The sequence below is a fragment of the Curcuma longa genome, chromosome 11 (assembly GCF_044706935.1).
Source record: "Curcuma longa cultivar G26 ecotype Majalengka, Jawa Barat chromosome 11, ITB_CL_G26_1.1, whole genome shotgun sequence".
NCBI lineage: Eukaryota > Viridiplantae > Streptophyta > Magnoliopsida > Zingiberales > Zingiberaceae > Curcuma > Curcuma longa.
The window spans coordinates 1000668-1018754 of record NC_133871.1 but is presented as its reverse complement, the minus strand read 5'-3'; the positions used below and the strand labels follow the sequence as shown (position 1 = coordinate 1018754).

The 18087-nt window shown below is 37.5% G+C and overlaps 1 protein-coding gene and 3 pseudogenes across 1 annotated transcript; 1 reads left to right on the top strand and 3 right to left on the bottom strand.

Annotated features, from left to right (window-relative positions):
* The first annotated feature begins 1305 nt into the window (after positions 1-1305).
* Positions 1306-17553, top strand: LOC141840159 (uncharacterized). Its single transcript, XM_074728065.1, has 2 exons — positions 1306-1802; positions 16990-17553. The coding sequence occupies exons 1-2, from the start codon at positions 1466-1468 to the stop codon at positions 17316-17318; spliced, it is 666 nt and encodes a 221-aa protein (XP_074584166.1). The 5' UTR covers positions 1306-1465; the 3' UTR covers positions 17319-17553.
* LOC141839341 (uncharacterized) lies at positions 4936-6848 on the bottom strand (annotated as a pseudogene).
* On the bottom strand, positions 9993-12441 carry LOC141839330 (uncharacterized; annotated as a pseudogene).
* LOC141839316 (uncharacterized) lies at positions 12603-14250 on the bottom strand (annotated as a pseudogene).
* Positions 17554-18087: the final 534 nt, after the last annotated feature.

Here is an 18087-nt window from a genome sequence, read left to right as displayed (position 1 = left end):
TGTCGAACCTCGCTTCCCTACATATTGACACACGTAATCAGTATGATATAAGATTTAACTTTACATGCGCGTACTCATTTAGATATTCAACTCCTAACTGACCATTTAGTGTGATTTGCCAAGTTCAGTTTCAAGCTCACTACACTTGGACTTTGCCTACCAAAACTTTAGTTCTCTGCTAACTTTCTTTAGACTTCCTCTGCCTAGTTTCAAATTAGGACTTTTTCTGCTTTCCCAACCAAGATTTAACTACTTGCTTGGTTCCTAACTAGGACTTTGTACTTGCTTAGCTTCATTAAGACTTAGTCAGTTGCCTGGTTCCTAACTAAGATATATCACACTTGTCAAGTAACCTATTTCACTTGACACAAAATCATTAGTTTACAATCAACCTAATTTTATACTTAGTCATACATTAAAATTCAAGGTTTACTGTGTTGCTCCCGGTACCAATACTATTCGCACTTTCCGTCTGCCCATTTGTTTGAGGATGATAACCACTATTGAAATTCAATTATGTATTGATCATCTTCCATAAGTTGCATCAAAAATAACTAAGGATACGAATGCCTCAATATGAAGCAATGGATGTCGGCAGATCATGAGTATTTAATGACATTGTTTAAGTTATATTGCAGATCATGAAAGTTATATAATGGCCAGTTATGCAAATGGGATAACAAAACATGGAAGAATAGCAATTGCAATAACATAGTAATTTTAACTTAAACCTGTCTCGTCGAAAAGAAGATCTCCCTAGATGAAAATAATAATCTTACTTTTATCATTAATTAGGGAGGAATTCTATGGATATTTGTTTGCCAACAATTTTTGATATATATTCCTTTTTCTCTTGGAATAAGAGAGAGGATAGGGAGGGGCACTATGCTATGCTTCCATGTTTGATGGATCTCTAGAATACTCGGGGTTAATTCTTGATCGAAATGCACTTATATTTTATTTGATGAAAAAAATATGAAATACAATGTGAAATATGGCCCATGGATTTATTGTCGGAGTGGTCAAGTATAAATCATGATCGAGTATTTAGGTGATGTATAGTTCTCATCAGCAATTGATCATCTTCGAAATTTAATCGATTCTAAAAGCTAAAGACTAAAAACAAAAAAAAAAAAAAAAGGAAACATTGAATTCCCCTTATGATCTTCGAATCCATTAAATTTGGTTGAAATGGGGATGGAGCACAGCGATAGAACTACATGCCGCGTTTTCTATAATCTTTTATTTTTTTTTTTAAATAGTCGAAGAAGATGATTGATCGAGTTGAACCGGACAGCCAACTACCCAAGCAAGGTAATAATGACGATGACGACGATCGAACTCGACTCTGGGCATTCTCTCCGGTTAAGATCCGGTCTTTCCTCTTCCAGTCTCCTCCGAATCAAAACCCCCCTACTACATCTCTGGCCCCCCTGCTGCCGCCTCATCACAGCTGTTGGGAGTGATGGGGGTAGAATCTCAGACCGTGGAGACCAGCGACGGCGTCAAGCTTCACGTGCGGCTCTTCAAACCGGCGGATCCTCCCGTGAGCGATCTCGTCCTCGTCCTCGTCCACCCGTACACCGTCCTCGGCGGCTTCCAGGGCTTACTCCGGGGGATCGCCACCGGACTCGCCGAGAGGGGATACCAGGCAGTTACCTTTGACATGAGGGGCGCCGGCAGGTCCTCCGGCCGGGCCTCCCTCTTCGGATCTGCCGAGATCAACGACGTCATCGCCGTTTGCAAGTGGGTCTCCGATACCCTCTCCCCTCGCGGCATCATACTCGTTGGCTCCTCCGCAGGTGCTTAAACTATTCTTGGTACCTAGTTGCTTGTTTCTTCTTTTGTTTCGTTAGTACTTCGTGATCCTGCTCAACACACTGCACAAAGTATTCAGTCTGAATTGTGGTTCAAGAATGCATATTATCTTAATTTCTTTAGGTTATCGGAAGTTTGGACCTGATGAAACAACTGAGTTAATCTCGTTTGCCAATCAACGGTTGGATTTTAGAGTTCCTGAGTTCATTCTCGGTGAATTTAATGTCCCCACTTCTTGCCAGATTAAGAGAACACATTACCACTACATAAATAAGTAGTCTTGGGCACCTTATGGCAGCATTACGGACAAAAGTTGAATTCCTAATCAATCTTTTGGGAGTTTTCTGTCAAATTATTAAACTGGAGATGTCTGGTACTTTAGTCACGTAAAAACACCTTGAATTTACTACAAATCAGCCAGTTATCTTTACTGAAAAGATTGGACAACATGATCTTTGACTGAATTAAAGAAGGCCCAAAATTCATAGACTGTACGAATTTTCACTTATGGTTTATATCCACTACTTGAATTCAACCAAACAGCTCAAGTGATTTTGTTCATCTTCCTTTACCCTTATCTTAAACTGAACTAGTGTTCAAAATAATTAGTATATTTCCATTTTTTGGGTTATGTGATGAGACTGACCACTCAAGTTTTTTCATTTTTAACTACCATCTCACCAAGAAGATAACAACTTGAAATGTATTTTTGGAAGTTCAGCTTGGATAGTTTAACTAGACATCCAACCTCCTATATGCAGCTAAAATCAAGCAAGGTTCGTGTCATAGTTTTTTTTTTTCAGCTTGGTTAAACAAATTACTAGTGAACTTTAGATTAAATTTGTTTCACGTTTAAACTAGAATTCAAGCTTGATGACTAATAATATTAGATTTGGAAAGCTTGGTATAGCCTACGCTTTGATGTTGTTGAACAAGCTTGAGCTTAGAAGCTTACCTAATCTTGAACTTCATTTGTGTATTCTATTGAATCTACCTTGAGGCAACTTCCAATGCAATCTTACTGTAACTTTATTGGTCTATCAAAATACCTACAACTGAATTTCTTTATGAATGTTTCATCAAGCTTGTAACTAATCTTGTTTGTGAACCTATTCATAAGCTAATAATTGAAATTATTTGATACCTTATAAATGGAAATTCTTATGGAACTATAAGTGAATCTTTTTTACAAGCATACGAGTTTGTTTGTTCACCACGTATTCATGAGCTTATAAAGAAGTGTGTTTAGAAAGAAAAATAAGTTTGAACAAATCACAACAGTAGATTCAAATAGTGATATAGTTAAAATTATAGTCCAGTGTTGGCTAACTATATATGAAATGAGCTTCAGCAAGTTACAACAACCTGAGCGCCTTAGCTTGTTTACTACCATAAAGCATGTCATTCCCCAAGGGTGACTTCCCCTAAAGGAAGTGCCTCTGTGAGGTCATGTGGCAAATTTTTATCTTTTAAATCAAAATTCTATTTGGTTGAAGAAATAAGTTTTGGCAGAACCCCACTTTTTTTTCAAGAAAATCCTTTTATACAACCAATAGAGAAAAACTATATGTGACAATACAGTAAAATAAAATACCACATAAATAACAACATAAAAAATTATACATATGCAACTACAATTATCAGTATTTGAAAATCCAAATTATGTCACAGTAACAGTGTAAAAAGAAAACACCATGTACTAAAACTCATCATAGAATGGAAAATGACATATAGTCTTGAATCAAACCACATATTAGAAAACGTTTGAAAATCTTTCAAATAAAAAAGGCATAATCATTTAATCAAACATGGAACGAAGCTCCACTTGACTCCAGGGAAGCTTTCTGAGCAACACATAAAATCTCAATAATCTAGTTTAGTTGGTGAATCTAGAGGCTAAAGGAAAATAAGGATATGAGAACAAATTGCCTAGAGTACATGAGTCTAACATGAAAAAAAGACCGATAAAGAATGCAACTTTAGTACATTTCTTTATATTCACCTCATTACCATGTCTCGTAAATTATTCTGTAGTTAGAAAAAAGAAATATTTCATTTTCCATCATTGCAGTAGTATGATGTATGCTTGCAACTAATCGTATCACTTTATCTCTACATTTACCCAGATAAAGTAAAAAAAACACTAAAATCTAAATTTTAGAAACAATAACATAATAGTAAAATCAAAACATGTACTGAAAATAGTGCATATATATAACACTAAAATCCAAATTTTAGAAACAATAACATAATAGTAAAATCAAACATGTAGTGAAAGTAGTGCATTCATATATATGGTTAGAGGCCCAATGAGGATATAATGAAATAGGTTGAAACCTTCACCAATAATGCATGAGATTACTTTTGTATGCTAACAACTAAATCCCAAACATGTAGTGAAAGTAATGCATCAACATATATAGCCTCAAGCACAACAAAAGAATAAATGAAATACACTGAAGCCCTCACCAATAATGCCTGAGATTACTTCTCTGGTGCCAAAGACTAAACCTCAATATGAAATATAAGGAAAAAGTGTAAAACTTGTTCGTGCCAAACCCCAAAAAGTAGGCTATCTAGACGAAATCAAGGCAAGTAAATAACTGTACTGAGAAACTAAATCAAACTAGAAAACTGAATAAAAGGTTGATTAGGAAACCAAATCTTAAGACAATTCTAGTGTTTCGGTTTCACCATGATGAGTATCAACAATTCAACTATAATTTCCTCTCTTACAATATTAGAATATTCTTGAAGGTGAATTATCCTTAGTTAATCGATGTTTCATCTCGAAATACAATGATGTGTTTATCTTAACAGAACTCCTATTCTCATGATAATTAAATTGTTAAACCCTTTAAGTTCTTTGATAACTAATGTTATCCTTGAGAGAATTTTGAACTACTTTTGTGATAATTTATAGATTCAAGATTAAGGTTCACCTCTCAGTTCATCCTTTAATCTCTAGATTATACAAACAAATGATAATATATTCACAATTGTCAACATTTTGTTAAACACACTAAAACTGAATCAAAGATAATCATTACATTAATAAGAGAAAAAAATCACAATTTCAAGGCCTAATCTCCAAGCGGCACTTGATCTTGTTGCGATTCACCCATATATTCCAAAAGGTATTTCAATACAAATACCCATAGATATTAAAGCTCTTTCTCGGGCCGGAATATAATGATCTTTATCAGCAGCTAGGTCCAATCCTGCAGCTCTAGGGCACTTTCTTTCTGGTATAACAGCTGTGGGTGTTAGTCTTCTTACCATGATAAATGGAAAGTCTTGAGTTTCATAAGGACATTCTCGTGCAAAATGTTCCTCTTGACTACATAAATAGCACTTACATTTTTTGTTTCTGATTAAGTGCTTCATCTTCTCAATTCTGGCATAAGTCTCATGAGGCTTACCCTTGTATGTTTTTGACCGTCGTAGCCCATATGACTTAGATCCAGTGTTCTTGTAGTATCCTGGGATAGGGATCTGCCTACAGAATGATAAATTTTTTAAATTCCTTTTATAAGCTGCATCCCTACATTCTTATTCCAAGAATTCATAAGCAAAAATAATTCTGAAAAGAACACCAACTGTAAGACCAGAATATTTTGCATCATATGTCGCCTTAATTCTTTCTCCAAGATCATCAGACATTTTAAGCCAGAGTTTTTCTGATAATTCAGGGCCTACATATAATCGACCAATTTTTGTTGCCAATCTCATAAAATCATTTAAGTACCTGATAATATCCTTCATGTTATCGTAGGATAGCTTTTCCAGGTCCCTATATACCTTATTTTGAATAGCCGTTGATCCTTGAGCTGGATCTTCTCAAGAGAAAACCCTTCTTATTTGGGATAATATATTCTGAGTTCCGTCCCTTCTGTCACTTGTACTAGGGCTTCATACTCCTGAGGGTAACTTATTCTCCATTGTATCCATACTAGTTTCTCAACTTCTCCAAGAAGATTTTCTATATATTCAGCATTATCCCTTGCATCTGTAAATGCTTGACTTGCCACATGATTCTTTGTAATTGATTCCCATCGTGAAAATACATCATGGAAAAGACCAATTTATTCTAGAATGACAAACAGCGCTCCTCCTTGCTATTGGGCTGAGGGAAGTGTCCACATCACATTATTACTTCCTCCTCTGAACCTTGTTTTAGGGGGCTGCTGTTCATAAATAGGTTGAGGCCTAGGAGGTCGTTGGTCTGCAGGAGGATATCCCAGAGGTCCCATAGCAACATCATGCGCTGGTGTATATGGGGAGGTCATCATACTTGAAGAATATAGATGCTGATTCTGATTTCTTACAAGCCTCCGTAAGATTGGATAATCAAGCTCCGCATTTACTGTAATTATTTGGGAGGAATCATTAACATTTGAAGTTGGATGTGGATTTTGTTGAACTTTGATAGCTTTTTCCTCGTGCCATTCATCTTTACTTTCATTTTCACTTTCACTTATCCACCCATAACAGGGACACCGTTTCTGTTGTGGTGGCAAATCTAAAGAAGAATTTTCTATCCCACCACCTTCTGATACGAATGGATTAGTCCACTGATCTTCTGGTTTATTAGTGGTGAAATCATCATCATCCCATCCCGTTGGAATGATAGGGATATCTATTATTAGTGGAATTGCATAATCCACGTAATAATCAAATTTACCACTAGGTTCCCCTAGTGGAGCCATCAATTTGGTTGGGCTAAACACCAGTTTGCGATTGTGGTTGCCATAATTGTCTTCATAATCCCATATAGGTCTGTCGTTCTCTGTTTTTGGTTCTGGTTCAGGAATTTCAGGAATTGTCATAGATGTCATGTACTGAATGGTAGCCAAATACTCATCTTCCTCAGTGTCGGTTTCCTCCAATAACTGAGTTAGATTTTTGTATAAAAACCGAAATAACTTCTTTGCCCTTTTTGCCTTCAGATAATTGTTGTTGAGATAAAATTGAGTTCTTATCGAAGTAGAACCAAAACCACCAGTTCCTCGTTCTGTTTCAAAGAGCATTGACAACTCATATATGTTTGATGTAATTATCTTTTTCAAAGATTATTTGAGCTACCACACTGTCCCTGTGAAATTTTAATATTTTGGTTAGAATGATTAAATATCATGATCAACATCTCACCTCTGTGGTCACTATCAATTACACCGCAATGATCGACGACCTGAATCTAGTAGCTCCAGCCCTTCAAGAATTGCAACAGAAGCCCAACCTGGAGGCTTATGGGCAAATGATCCAGAGTATACAATTATTGATAGGTTGGATAACCAATACCTACACCTCCTGCATTATCAACACCTGCGGGTCCGACAAGGAATGCCCCTTAACGAATATGAAGATGTGCAAAAGCAGCTCCACGAACTACAGCAACAAACAGCTGACCATGTCATCAAAGCTATGGAACAATACCGAACATTGTATTTCCTTAAGCTTCAAGAAATCCGACGAAGGCGTAGCACTACTGGCAACAACTTTTGGTGCAGCTGGTACCCCTCAATCAAGCAGATCGATGACCAGCTGGAGACCGCGTCAAGTCTTACTAGGGACGCAACCATCAGGACCGTCTCTTTCAGAATCTGAAGGGGTTGGGGAGTCGTCCATCCAACTAAAGTGCAATAGCTGTAAAATTGTGTGCATCATTATGTGCAATAGCTGTAAAGTTGTCTGAGAGCATTTGTAAGGATAAGCATGATGGAACGACGATGGAGCCCAATGAGCACCCAGTTCCTCACCTTCTCCTACTGCTCTCTTATATAAGTAACTTAAATTTATCGTTGCAAGGCACGCAGTGCTTTAGACTACAAGCCTTACTTCGATTTGTATGAAGTCTTTATGAAGTGTGTAAGTTCCTACTTATAATTAAAATCTTGTCAGTTTATGAGTTTCTGTGCATTATTTCTAACTATAAAGTAGCTGAGTGGATTGAGCCCCGGGGAGCCGTCCATCCAATTAAAGTGCAATAGCTGTAAAGTTGTGTGCATTATTATGTGCAATAGCTGTAAAGTATCTGAGAGCATCTGTAAGGATACCGCGTGCGATCCTTGGTATCAGAGCGAAGTTAAGAGTATGTTGGGGTAAAACTCTAAGGGTAGGATTACAAGAGGAAGGAGCAGAGGATAGTTAAACTGGTATAAATTCTTGGGATTTGGTAAAAGGACAGATCCTAACTTGGCATTAAGGCAAGGAGTGCCATCGTAAGTCCAAGGATACATCTGTATGAACCAATCTCCTGAAAGGAGTACTAGAATAACTTAAATCTAAGCTTCCAACCATAAGTATCCTAGTCCTTTTCTTTTAATCAGTTACTACTCATCCTGTTTTATGAGTAACTATAACTACGTGATAACAAGAAACACAAAGTCCTACAGAGACGCGGTTCAAGCTACTGATCCCATAGAATCACCTGTTGTAGGCTTTGCGAAGCCTAGTGATTATCAAATCAGGGTTATCAGTAATATTTTGATAAAGCAAAATAATACTCAAATTCAACTCCTGGTTCAAATTGCAGAAAATCTCAAAGAAGTACAAGAGGAGCTGAAAGCTATTTGGGAGCAACAAAAAGGAGGTGCATCTACAACAACTCCTTTACCTGACACTTTAATTGAAAAATTACAGAATTTGTCTCTAGGACCTTCTGAGAAACCGAAGGAAGGAAGAGACAAGTTAAGGGTATTTAAGGACCCTTATAAAATAATAAAAGAAGAGCAGGAAAAATTAAAAAATTAAAGATGGCTGTCAGATCCACTTCTCAAGTCATTCAAGAGCAACCATCAACTCCTCTTTATGAAGACCAGGTACGGGAATACAGATGTAACCAAAGAAGACTACACAATGTTCAGCAGGCCGCCAGAAGGATTAGTGGAAGGCTAACTAATGGATTAAATACTTCTTATACGCTGGAGCAACAAATTAATCCTCAAAGCTCAATTGAGGCTATCTATACAAGAAAGAGCATCAATTGTTCCTACAGAAGTCCTGTATCATTCCAAACGAGATGATGTCCATCATCGCGTGATTCTGAGGAAGCAATTCTCTGTGTTGATGGGAATCAACAAGATAGAACCTTCATACAAGAAGGCAACTAATAATCAACTGCAAAGAAGCCGTATGCATTACATCCATCTGGGAGTATTGCAGGTAAGAATTCAAACTCTCCATAGACAGGAAGAAGGAACTATGGCTCTTATTGTCTTTCGGGAAAACAGATGGCTCGGCGATCAAGCAATACTTGCAACAATGGAGGTTGACCTCACATGGGGAAGTCAACTAGGTATATATATAATTCCTGATTTAATGCTAACTATCGGGGATTTTTACAGAAATATTCAGATGACTATTCTAGAAATGAGGAAGCTAACCTCTTAATCACAAGAGGGTTGGTTGGAAGACTCTCGAATATCACAGAGGTGAGATATTGATCATGATATTTAATCATTCTAACTAAAATATTAAAATTTCACAGGGACAGTGTGTAACTCAAATAATCTTTGAAAAGATAATTATACCAGACATATATGAGTTGCCAAGGCTCTCTGAAATAGAACGAAACTAATAAGATTCTAATTGCAAAAGTAGGAACTTACAAACTTCACAAAGACTTCACACAGATCGAAGTAAGGCTTGTAGTGTAAAGCACTGCGTGCCTTGCAACGATAAACCTAAGTCACTCATATAGGGAGAGAGCGGAGGAAGAAAGTGGGGAATCGGGTGCTCATGGGGCTCCATCGTCGTTCCATCACATTTATTCCTTACCGATGTTCCCAGACCACTTTACAGCTATTGCACACAATAATGCACTTAATAATGCCTCTACTTTCCTGGATGGACGGCTCCCCGGGGCTCAGTCCACTTATGAATCTACTTTATAGCTGTAGTTGCTAATAATACACACTATCCTCCAAATAGCTAAGATAAGGAGGAATCTTATTAGTGCTTGGTGAGTTGTTTCTGCGGCCCACCACGTCCGCAATAGTCCTTTCATTATGCCTTTGCCCTTTTAGAGTCTGAAAGAGGCAGTCCTGATGGTTGTGTCTCTGGTAAGGCTAAACGCGGTCTCCAGCTGATCATCGATTTGCTTAATGGCTGGGTACCAACTGTCCCAAAAGTTGTTTCCAGTAGTGCTACGTCGTCGTCGGATTTCTTGGAGCTTAAGGAAATGCAAGGTTCTCTGTACTGTTCCATGGCCTTAATGACGTGGTCAGCTGCTTGTTGTTGTAGTTCGTGGAGCTGCTTTTGCACGTCTTCGTATTCGTTGAGGGGCATTCCTTGTCGGACCCGCAGGTGTTGATAATGCAGGAGGTGCAGGTATCGGTTATCCAACCTATCAATGCTAGTAAACTCTGGATCATTTGCCCATGGGCCTCCTGGTTGGGCTTCTGTTGTAATTCTTGAAGGGCTGGAGCTACCAGATCTAGGTCGTCGATCATTGCTTTCGGCCATCCTGTAGTAGTGAGACAAGTTATTAAACGAGATAAAGCGTCAGCTACCTGATTGTCTTTTCCATCCACATGCTCAAATTGGACAGGAATCCCGATGCCGGTGATGAAATCAGTAAATGCCAGCCAGCGCACCCTTGATGGTTTATTATTAGGAGATTTTTGAAAAAAACTGATAATTGCCTGACAGTCGGTGCGCACTATAAGTTCCTTTTTATCAAGGAAATATATTTTGAGGGCTTCAAGGGAGTTCATCACAGCATGAATTTCTACGTCAATGGTGGCCTTTGGTGAGTTGAATTTACCACTTGCATATGCGCAGATTCTTTCTGTAGATTTCGGGTCATACTTGTGAGCCTTCCACTTGCATACTCCTCCCCATCCGTCCATACATCCATCGGCTTCCAGAATAATAAAACATTCTTCTGGGGGAACTTCTAGGCAGACAATTTTTTAACAATTTCCTTGATCTGCTTAACCAGGGCCCAATCTTGAGAATTCATTCTTTTATCACCATTTGGGCTTGTTTTAGCATATAGCGGGCCAAGGAGTTTTCCCAGATTAGGGATATAGTTTCTGGCATAATTCAACAGTCCTAGCCAAGATCTCATACCTTTCTTTGATAATAACTCCTTATCTTGAAACTCCGTTATTTTTGTAATGATATGGGGCTGAAGCTTAATTTTTCTATCACCCAATACTGCCCCTAAGAATTCTATCTCTGCAACCGCTATCTTCATTTTAGTGGGACTAAGCACGAGCCCATGTTGTTTACATATACTCAGCATTACTTGCAAATGTTTGGCGTGTTCTTCTTCATTTTTTGAGAAAATTAGAATGTCATCAATATAGACTGCTATGAAATCCCCAGTCCCTTTAAAGCAGTTGTCCATTTTTCTTTGGAATATTGCAGGGAGCATTTTTAAGGCCGAATGACATTACTAGCCATTCATATAACCCATCAGGGACCCAAAAAGCGGTCCACTCAATAGAATCAGGGTGCATGGCTACCTGATGAAAACCACTCTTAAGATCAAATTTAGAATAAATTCGACTTTTACTAACCTTTTGCAAGATGGTGTTGATCCCTGGAAGACTGTATTGATCTTTATTCATAAGATCATTAAGGCGTTTGTAATTAAATACCATGTGCTCTTTGCCTTTAATCTCTTTCCCAGTCTTTGGATCAATAGTAGTTCTAGAATTCACAATAATAGCTGTGGTTCGGTGCCTGCTTTTACTGGGTCTGATAACTCCAATTTCTAATAATGCCTCCACATGTTTAGTAAAGGTCTGCTTCTGATGAGGTGTCAAATGCTTGAGGGGTCTATCTTCTATGACAAAGTCTGGATTTTTGATATCCAGCTGGCATACGATTTGATTTTTCGCCCAGTGTTGGAGTGGATTATCCCCAATATATCCTTGCTCTTGTAATTCTTTCAGAAGAGGTCCAAATTGATCTCTAAACTTCTTGTGAGATTGCCCAATTGAACAGTTGACCATCCCTTGAATTTGGATGTACTCTTCCTCTTCTAATTCTAGTTCTTCTATAGCTGCAGAAGAGGTAACTGAAGGTAAAGTGTTAATCACAGTAAGATTTTTATAAAAAGTTACCACATTCCCTTCAATCCTGACGCCTCCCATGCATAGCTCGAATAAAATTGCAGCCAATTATCATTTGGATGCCGTCACCTAAAATCATAGGGAAACTATAAGTGTAGGGAATTCTGAATATGTTTTCCCCAATAAACATTCTTCCTTGCTTTAGCTTCATATCAGCAGTCTGCTATGAGTTAATACCACTGAATTTTACCAGGAAAGTGTTCTTTTCTAGTGTTGCCTCTGGTACAATTTTTTATCAACACAGCAAGGTGGTAGCTCCTGTATCCAGAATAGCTTTTAGTGAGAATTTTGGAATCCCAGGAATATCTATTTCCACCATTAAGTTGTAGAGCATGTTTTTCACGAGTCTAGGTCCTCCACCGGTGAGATTGCTAATTTGCTCCCCAAGTATTGCATTAGTAAATTCTTCATCTTCTTCTTCCAGAATTCCTTTGTCTTTTCCCAGATTCAGTTTCTGGAAATCCTCTGTCAATTCTCTGGTTAGAAGTAATTCATACTGAGTTTTATAGAAGCTTACCTCCTTCCTAAGTCTTTCCATTTCTCCTTCGCACCATGAGATGTAATATTGCTGCTCCTTAAGAAGTTTGTATGGGAGGAATGGAGCAGGGGCTGCTGGTGCCACAGGTACTTGCTGAAGGAAATAATAAGGTCCACAAAGGTTACAAGCTGTAATTAGTTATGGGTTCATTGAGATGCCAGTCATGTTGACATTTCAATTGCTCTTCTGTTACTGTTATCTGGGTCGATAGCCTCCATCCACCTGTCCAAGCATAAAGGCGGTTTCATTAATAAGAGAAAGGGTCTGAACAGACCTTTGCAATCTTCTTTCCTTCTCCTTTTGAGATGCTGAAGATAGCATCACTTCCTTCCTGTACAGACAGAATTTCACAATCTTCTGAGATTTCAAGTTGTTCGAAGATTGCTACTCTTTTGACATTTCTTCTTTGATTAGGACATTCTCATGCAAAATGTCCCTCTTGACCACATAAATAACACTTACATTTTTTGTTTCTGATTAAGTGCTTCCTCTTCTCAATTTTGGCATGAGTCTCATGAGGCTTACCCTTGTATGTTTTTGACCATCGTAGCCCATATGACTTAGAGCCAGTGTTCTTGTAGTATCCTAGGATAGGGATCTGCCTACAGAATGATAAATTTTTTAAATTCCTTTTATAAGCTGCATCCTTGCATTCTTGTTCCAAGAATTCATAAGCAAAAATAATTTTGGGAAGAACACCAACTGTAAGACCAGAATATTTTGCATCATATGCTGCCTTAATTCTTTCTCCAAGATCATCAGATATTTTAAGCCAGAGTTTTTCGGATAATTCAGGGCCTGCATATAATCGACCAGTTTTTGTTGCCAATCTCATAAAATCATTTAAGTACCGGATAATATCCTTCACTTTATTGCAGGATAGCTTTTCCAGGTCCCTATATGCTTTATTTTGAATAGCTGTTGATCCTTGAGCTGGATCTTCTGAAGAGAAAACCTTCTTATTTGGGATAATATATTCTGAGTTCCGTCCCTTCCGTTACTTGTACTAATTAGGGCTTCATACTTCTAAGGATAACTCATTCTCCATTGTATCCATACTAGTTTCTCAACTTCTCCAAAAGGATTTTCTATATACTCAGTCTTATCCCTTGCATCTGTAAATGCTTGACTTGCCACATGATTCTTTGTAATTGATTCCCATTGTGAAAATACATCATGGAAAAGATCAATTTGTTCTGGAATGACAAACAACGCTCCTCCTTGCTGTTGGGCTGAGGGAATTGCCCACATCTCATTATTACTTCCTCCTCTGAACCTTGTTTTAGGTGGCCGTTGTTCATAAATAGGTTGAGGCCTAGGAGGTCGTGGGTCTGCAGGAGGATATTTCGGAGGTCCCATAGTAACATCTTGCGCTGGTGTATATGGGGAGGTCACCGTACTTGAAGAATATAGATGCTGATTTTGATTTCTTACAAGCCTTCGTAAGATTGGATAATCAAGCTCCGCATTTACTGTAATTATTTGGGAGGAATCATTAACATTTGAAATTGAATGTGGATTTTGCTGAACTTTGATAGCTTTTTCCTCGTGCCGTTCATCTTCACTTTCACTTTTACTTATCCACCCATAATAGGGACACCGTTTCTGTTGTGGTGGCAAATCTGAAGAAGAATTTTCTATCCTACCACCTTCTGATGCGAATGGATTAGTCCACTGATCTTCTAGTTTATTAGTGGTGAAATCATCATCATCCCATCCCGTTGGAATGATAGGGATATTTATTATTGGTGAAATTGCATAATCCACGTAGTAATCAAATTTACCACTAGGTTTCCCTAGTGGAGCCATCAATTTGGTTGGGCTAAACACCAGTTTGCGACCTTAGTGGCGAAGTCAATGTATGGAAGTTAAACTCTAGTATGTTAGTTATGAGAATTGAGAGAATATATCATTGGATAGTGTGGTTCTCAACTTAGATGATATTCAATCATTAAGATGATCGTAATTGGAGTTCCTGTCGACTAGGGAGTTGAGTCGACCAAGGAGTTGACTCAGTGTGATTAGTCAGCAAATAGAATATTTCTGTTCGTGGTTGAGTTGATTGAAGAGTCTACTAATTTGTGGTTTAGTGGTCAACCAATCGATGAAGAACTCCAATCGACTATTGCTATTGTAAGGAGTAGTTGTTTTGCAAATCTACTTTAATGGTTGAATGACTTAAGGTCTGGGCTAAATGGGGTAGTCAAGTGATGGTGCGATCCAATCAATTAAAGTAGTTGTTGGTAGCCTAGCGCTAAAATGATTAAAGGAATCAGTCAACTAATGGTGGATCCAATCAATTGATCGGTGACAAATGAGTTACGCAACAAGTGAAGATTGAAGAGGTTGAAGGCTATATATAAAGGGAAGTAAAGTGATGCTTTGAAGGTTGGAAAATTAGTGATTCATTAGATATTATTGAGTCTCTCCTTGTAATTCTTTAAACTTTTCTCTCTAAGCTTTTTGTATGAAGTTTCTTCACCTCTGGAAGTTATATACAAAGGAGAAAAATAGTGAGTTTCTAGGAGTAACTCACCGACGAGTCATAGACCATGGAGTAGGAACGAGGGTTCCAAACTACTTTATATGCCCATGCTACTATAGTGATATTCTTTATGTTTTCATTTTTGTTGCTAATCTTGTTTATGTGACTTTACTAAGGTTGTAGGAAGAGTAGAAAGAATTGTACAATCGCTAATCACCCCTCTCTAACTATCCAACCATCTATTGCAACTGGTCCCAGCAATTCCTTCATGCTACAATCTTACCTGAGAGTTCATCTGCATCCCTTTAAACTAATTGAGGTCCTAACAGTCACACCCCATAACATCAGCGATTTGCATGTTCTCAAATAAATGTTTTAAATGGGGCTATCTGAATGGATACATACTATAAGCAAAGTCCTCCCATTTATCTCCATAGTCCAGCATGCAAATCTCTAAAAGGTTCTCTAATGTTTTGATGGTTGAGTGTTCTTTGTTATGTGAAAATGGTATTGAAAATTTTATACCCCATAACTCTTTGCAAATTCAACCAAAATGTCACCATTGAATGAGATCTTGTTTGCAAATGATACTGAGGGGCATCCTATATTTCTCTGCAATATAACCAAATAATCGATTGAGGGAATGCATCTTGGAAAGGGTAGAAGATAGGCCAATCTATTCAAACGAATGACTATCATCCAAATGGAATCATGTCACTTTTGGGGCCTTGGAAGACCAATAATAACATCCATAGGACTATGTTTTTGTTCCTACTCTCGAATCTCGATCTTCCGCAACAACTCTCTAGCATTCTACCTTACTCTACCGACACAAAACGTTGAGCCACAAATTAGCATTTTTCATGCCTCTCCAATAATAGGACCACTTAAGGTTCATGTACATTCAAATACTTCCTGTTCCCAAATGCATGGCAATGCCACCACTCCCAAATACTCTTTTTTTTTGCAGAATGTGATTCAGGAATGTACAACTTAATTTGGATCCATAATACTGCATTAACGTCACATGAGAACTCTGGTTTAGGCTCATGCTCTAGCTCACCAACAATTGACGCAAGGAGCAGGTCTTCCAATTGTCAATTCTTTTTAGGTGAAAAGGTATTTCAAACTTTATAATCAATAAAGATCTCAAATGTGATTCCTTTGAGGATTGATGGTTGGTTGGGATTCAAGTTTGCCTATGTAGAGGGGAGGGGTGAAGAGCCAATAGTTAGTGTGCTTGCCAACTATACATGTAAAAATAAAAATAAACACAAACAAAGAATAATACCAATGCTAACACACTTGATGAAATGTAGTTCAATTACTCAGCTTCTACTCCACCGCCGCCTATGATTTCTCTAGTGAGTCATCTTCACAAAGATTTTACTATGAATCATCCCTTCATAAAAGATAATGTTTATAAGTGATCTCTCCTCAATACAATAAATGTAAAGTTAAGTACCAAGGTGCTTGAGTTGTCTGCGACCTTCTCCAAGTTCTACCTAAGAGCAATATAGGCATAACAATGGAGCAGTTTCTAATTGACTTCTGCGGAACAATGCCAGCTTAAACATAAGACTACTCTAGTTGGCATGGATTCCTGATGTGGGTAAAATTACCTACATAATTACATTTTTTTTATAAACGGCCAGCTCACTGTTGTGGGTGCAACTATTGGTTGTTCCGGAATAATACTTATATTTGTTTGCTGTGATAAATTATATAACATAATCTGGACAAGTGACAGATGTAGTATAACATGCTCAATTTTATCAACCTTAAAATGGATGTTGTTTCTTGTCTTCTAAAACTTAAAAAATTAGTACAATTATTCCTTTAATCATGCCTTTTATCATGGGATAACATATCATTATTCGTTGCTGCTGTCCACATTTGCCTGTTTCCCATATTAAACTTTTTGGGGACTACTGTGAAATGGAGTTTGTTAGATGTTAGATCTGAATGCATAAGTACCTATCCGTTTCTCTAAGTCGATATAATATTATCTCACTGAGATGTTTTTGTGTGGTAGACAATGTTATCCCATACTGTGGTTACAGGTGCCCCAATTGCTGGTTCAGCGGTTGATAAAATAGACCAAGTGATTGGTTTTGTGAGTATAGGGTATCCTTTTGGTTTCATGGCTTCCATTCTTTTTGGGCGTCATCATGAAGCTATCTTGCAGTCCAAGAAACCTAAACTATTTATCATGGGAACAAAAGATGGTTTCACAAGTGTAAAACAATTGGAGAATAAGCTCAAAACTGCTGCTGGGAAAGTGGACATTCACCTGATTGAAGGAGCTGGCCATTTTCAGATGGAAGGGCCTGCGTTTGATGCTCAGATGGTTAATTTTATATCCACATTTGCGGAGTCACTGCAGGGATAGCAGTTCAGGCGCAAGCTGTAGAGAGTTATGGGAAAATAAAGGAAGTACACTCATCTCCTGGCGTCTCATTGTAGTTGTGCTGTTTATGAAATTATTGCTACGGGGAACTGATCATTTTTATGAAAATTTAGCGATCAAATCTTTTGTAAATTAGAATACAACACTTGGTCCATATCTACTAATGTTTTGGATGAGTATATGTGCATTTATTCAATTATCAAATTAACTTGTTTGATTAGTAGAATTAATGGTAAAAACTGGTTGAGACATTTTTACATTGTTAATTTGTTTCGAGTAAGATTAGTAAAGTTTGTTAAAACCAGAAACGATTACTTTATGTTTCAATACTTAATCTCATTATAACATTGTTTATTCAACCTTTACTTTTATAATGAAAAGTATACATAATATATTAACCTTGATCCATTGTATATGTATGTTTTGCTTTGTCGAATGCCGCTTTTCTCTCCTTAAATCTTTTGCCTTGATTTTTTCTTTGATGATATAGAGAGAGAGAGGGAGAGGGAGAGGGAGAGAGTGATTGATATCTTGATATTTTCACAAGAGTGTATGATAATGTGTTTTTATAGTGAAGAAGAGATGTGTTTAAAGAGACATATCTCTTTAAACACACCTCTTTAAACACATCTCTTTAATCATACCTCTCCACACACACTTCTTCCACTTTAATTTATATAACTTTATAAGGTTAGGAGAGGGAATTAAAATTCAATTAACTTTATTTCTTTTATGTTTAACAATCATCACA

Coding starts and splice junctions, on each gene's coding strand:
- LOC141840159 (XM_074728065.1), top strand. CDS start 1,466: ATGGGGGTAGAATCTCAGACCGTGGAGACCAGCGACGGCGTCAAGCTT. Junction 1,803..16,989: donor ACTCGTTGGCTCCTCCGCAG/GTGCTTAAACTA, acceptor CTGTGGTTACAG/GTGCCCCAATTGCTGGTTCA.